Source organism: Leuciscus leuciscus (assembly GCF_965113295.1).
Source record: "Leuciscus leuciscus genome assembly, contig: HAP1_SCAFFOLD_785, whole genome shotgun sequence".
Taxonomy (NCBI): Eukaryota; Metazoa; Chordata; class Actinopteri; order Cypriniformes; family Leuciscidae; genus Leuciscus; species Leuciscus leuciscus.
Window position 1 is genome coordinate 17,106 of NW_028117955.1, and position 4,476 is coordinate 21,581.

At 36.9% G+C, this 4,476-nt stretch overlaps 1 protein-coding gene across 1 annotated transcript; it reads right to left on the reverse strand.

The window, feature by feature from the left end:
- Positions 1-1,389: 1,389 nt before the first annotated feature.
- On the reverse strand, positions 1,390-2,618 carry LOC309491972 (rho-related GTP-binding protein RhoB). The gene has a single exon (XM_082191002.1). It carries the CDS (start codon positions 2,519-2,521, stop codon positions 1,931-1,933), a length of 591 nt encoding a protein of 196 aa, XP_082047128.1. The 5' UTR covers positions 2,522-2,618; the 3' UTR covers positions 1,390-1,930.
- Between the last annotated feature and the right edge of the window lie 1,858 nt (positions 2,619-4,476).

Here is a 4,476-nt window from a genome sequence, read left to right on the forward strand (position 1 = left end):
GTTGAGCCAGCATTTTGACCACATTAACAGATGACTTTTCTCCGTTCAAAGAACTATGACACTGGCACAAAAGCCATAGCCATGTACACACTCCAGCTGAACTGATAGTTGTCACTTCCCCTCTTAATATGGAAAAATAACAATCCCAAAGATACCTAATAAATGGACATGGCAACACTGCAAGAGGTGAAGCAGCTTTATGAGCATGAACAAAAACACAGCAGAGCTCAACAGCCAAACACGTTCCTCAAGAGAAAAAACTATAGAAAAGTTGTGCAGTGGAATGGAAAAAAAACGTAAGGTTCAGCGCAATGGAATTATCAAATATATTATACATGACTTTATACACTTGCTCACTTACGCGCATATTCTGATGAAGTTATTATATGTAGTTAATAATCTACTGTATGTGTAACAGAATGATTTCCCTGTGTCCAGATTTGACTGTAACAATAATTAAAAAACTGACACTTCAAACTAACTTGAAGACAACAACAACAAAACAATCTCAACTTTGATAAAACAAGAAGTCCTTAATAATGTTTAAATATACATATACAAATGCAAAACAAAACCAAATGCACTATGTCTGAATCCAATGTTCCCAGCAAGGGAATACACAGCTATATTTATATATATTTATGGGGCTATACAGCCATAGTGGTTACACAATAGTAATACAGATGATAAATTGCATAATTTACTGCTAAATATTAAATACCATAAAATCCTCTTATGGAGCCAGTATTTATTTCTGTTTTCCCTGGTCCCCCTGACTAGTTCTTGGTTCTCTCTGTCCCACCCCATTTAAAAAATCCAGCAGAGATTGAATCACCTCACTCAAATAGCCATTATTAGTGATATTTATTTTATCACTAATATTTATGATGATAATTTGTGATGCAGCATTTGAATCATACTTTTTGTGTTTGTATTGTGTGTGCGTGTGTGTTGTCTTGGGGAGGCCTAGGGGCCTCAAGAAATCCCTGAGCCTAGGGGCCTGTGTAGGCCTTAATCACAGCCAACACTGAATTATCTTTTTTTCATGTCATCCAGTATGATGTGGTCCATGGTTTAAGAGGCTGTGTAAAAGCCTGTGTTTTTTTTTTTCTTTTTTTTTTTTCTGACCTTTGCTGTTCTTCACTGTATCAGTGTCTGATTTCAGTGTATGGTTTTATTTGAGTAGATTCTTAGAATCTACTCAAATAAAACCATACACTGAAATCAGACACTCTACTCAAATAAAACCATACACTGAAATCAGACACTGATACAGTGAAGAATGGCAAAGGTAAAAAAACACACAAAAAAACAGGTAGGCCTATTAACAGGGATTTCCTATGATGTTTTTTTTTCTTTTCTTTTTTTATAGAAAATTATTATATGATCTTTTTAAGTCAAGTCACCTTTATTTATATAGCGCTTTTTACAATGCAGATTATATCAAAGCAGCTTCACAGTGATAACAGGAAAATAATACAACAAAGTTTGTTTCTAGAAGAAAATTGTGTCATCGTCCACGTAAGGCATCAATACTATTGTTAAATATTAAATGTCCCCAACTAAGCAAGCCAAAAGCCAAGGCAACATCTTTTAAGAGATGTTCCAAATTATGATAGAAATCTAGGATATAAATCCTTTAGCTTTGACAGGGTATAGAAAACAATAATAAACACGGGTTTGTGGGGCATATTCTGAAAGAAAATCCATTTATTTAGTGAGCATGCTTACAAAAACAAACCTGTGCAAAGTCTACAAACTTAACGGTGGGTTCAAACTTCTCATTCCATCAATCAGCAACATTTCAAAGACGGTCAGTAGCCTCTTGATCTCTTATTTTCAGTGGATCATACTGTAGGCTACTTTACTTGCTTTGAAAAATTAGACACAATACATAGACTTTATATCCGTTAAGTCACAGAACACGCTTTCACATCAGTCTGCAACAGTTCAAACAGCCAGTGGGTGGTCTTGTTCTCCTCTGTAAGGAAGCTCGAGTAGCGGTCTCAAACACCTCCCGAACCCCCTCCTTGGTTTTGGCAGAGCACTCCATGTAGTCACAGGCCCCGATGCGAGCAGCCATTGTGTGCCCGTCCTCTGTTCTCACGGGCTCCTGTTTCATTCTCGACAGCTCACTCCTTACACTGTGATCGCTTCGCAAGTCTTTCTTATTAGCCACCAAAATGATGGGCACATTAGGACAGAAATGTTTCACCTCTGGCACCCACTTTTCTGGGATGTTTTCCAGAGAGTCCGGGCTGTCCACTGAGAAGCACATGAGAATGACATCAGTGTCCGGATAGGACAGTGGTCTGAGGCGGTCGTAGTCCTCCTGTCCCGCCGTGTCCCATAAAGCCAGCTGGACTCGTTTATTGTCCACTTCAATGTCCGCGACGTAGTTTTCAAAAACGGTGGGCACGTAAACCTCTGGAAATTCATCTTTGCTGAAAACGATTAAAAGACAAGTCTTTCCACATGCCCCGTCCCCAACCACCACCAGCTTTTTACGAATGTTCGCCATAAAGAGTTACACGAACTTAAAGTAGCGGAATAACTAGTAAAACTGTGTAGGCGGCAGTGTTCCTGAACATTAAACCTGATGTGCCAGACTTTATAAGCACTCTGTGAGTTCCTAATATAGCAGTCCAATCAGTGTGAGGGAATGCCTCTGACTTCACTCTCTTTCCACATGAGTCGCATGAGTCAAGTGTTGTCGGGACAGTTTTTTAACTATTTCATTAGAGTAACCCAAACACAAAGCACTGTGGGATAAACACTACAATAAAAAATATTGATAGGCTACTCATTCTGGGATAAAAAAAAAAGAAAAAAAAAAGCTCATTGTCCTACATTTAATTTCCATCTATTCCATTTTTTATTTTATTAAATTTTTTACCATTTTGATTTTTTTGAACTCCCCCAAGGCCACACACACACAGAGCAACTTGTGTGGTCTCACCTATTCTCTGTGTGTCTATGTCTTATAGGCCTTACATAGGCCTACTTTGTCCAAAAAACAAACAGACAAACAAAACCTCCATCCAAAATGGAGAACAAATAAACACACACACACACACACACACACACACACACACACACACACACACACACACACACACACACACACACACACACACACACACACACACACACACACACACACACACACACACACACACACACACACACACACTAATTATATCTGGATGAGCTAATTTACTCACACATCCAATTGTTTCTGATATCATGTTTGACTACACGCTGCAAGAAATAACATGCTTTGACTGCATTAATAGAAGATGAAGCCAAAAGGCCAATAACTAGCTTGTTTGGAGGGAAGCAAATTTTCATCAGGGGTGAAAAAAGTGACAGATGCGACCCTCCACCAAGTGGTACTCATGACTCAGAGTCAAATGGTGTCCAGCTCCTCCTCTCTGGACGTCTCATGGGGTGGAGGGAGAGAGCGAGTTGTGGGTGTGGTTGGACATTCTAGCTCCACCCATCAGGCCCAAATTACATTCGCTCCTCCTCGCTGGATGACTAAATTGGTGCCTGCAGTGTGTAACGACGAAAACTGTACAAAAAAACAACAACATAAAAAAACATACTCGCACTGCAAAGTTTGATCAATTACTTTATTTTTGTAATTAAAACAGCTTTAAGAAGACATTTTATTTGCAATCTTTCATTTTTTAATTACAATATAATAATTTTTGCACTCAAACACAGGCCTATGTTTAAATTGAATAAAAACGACATAAAAGTAATTCCATAGAAGAACATACAGCCAGGGGGTAAGCTAAGCATTATGTAATTATATTAAAGGACTCACATATAGAAAGTTTTAATTGCTTTCTGAATGAAAAATAGTCTTGATATATTTTTGAATTTCTTTTTCAACAACAAAAAACAGGTTGGGTTTTACTGTACTTAGATTTAGCCTATGTATATAAAATTTAGCAAAAATAAAATAAAATAAAATGTATAATATAGGCTAGTATTATTTCCTTTTATTTGAGGGAATATTAGTAAAACCAAATATAACGTTTTCTAAATACAAAGAAAAAGTGGGGTCAGATGTTATCAATTATAAATCTAGTCAAATCTTTCCGAAATTTCCTTACATGAGCACATAGCCAAAATAAACTAAAGTTCAGCCAACATATTACAAAAAGAACAGTTCAAAACAATATATATATATATATATTTTTTTTTAACAAGAAAATGATTTATCTGTGTACAATTTTGAAAGTTATTTCCTTAACTTTATTTACAATAAACCTTCCACCAGTCTATTCCAACAAACAGTACAGTTTGAAATGGTGACAGCATCTTTTTGAAGGAAAGAACAAATAGTTTTAAGATTTAAAACTCCATGCAGGGGCAAAGAAAGTTTCCCAATTGCAGTATCAAATAAAAGCAAAAGGGGGCGCAAAAGGTTAGTCTTCATTCAAACTCCATGGTATGAGTCAGATG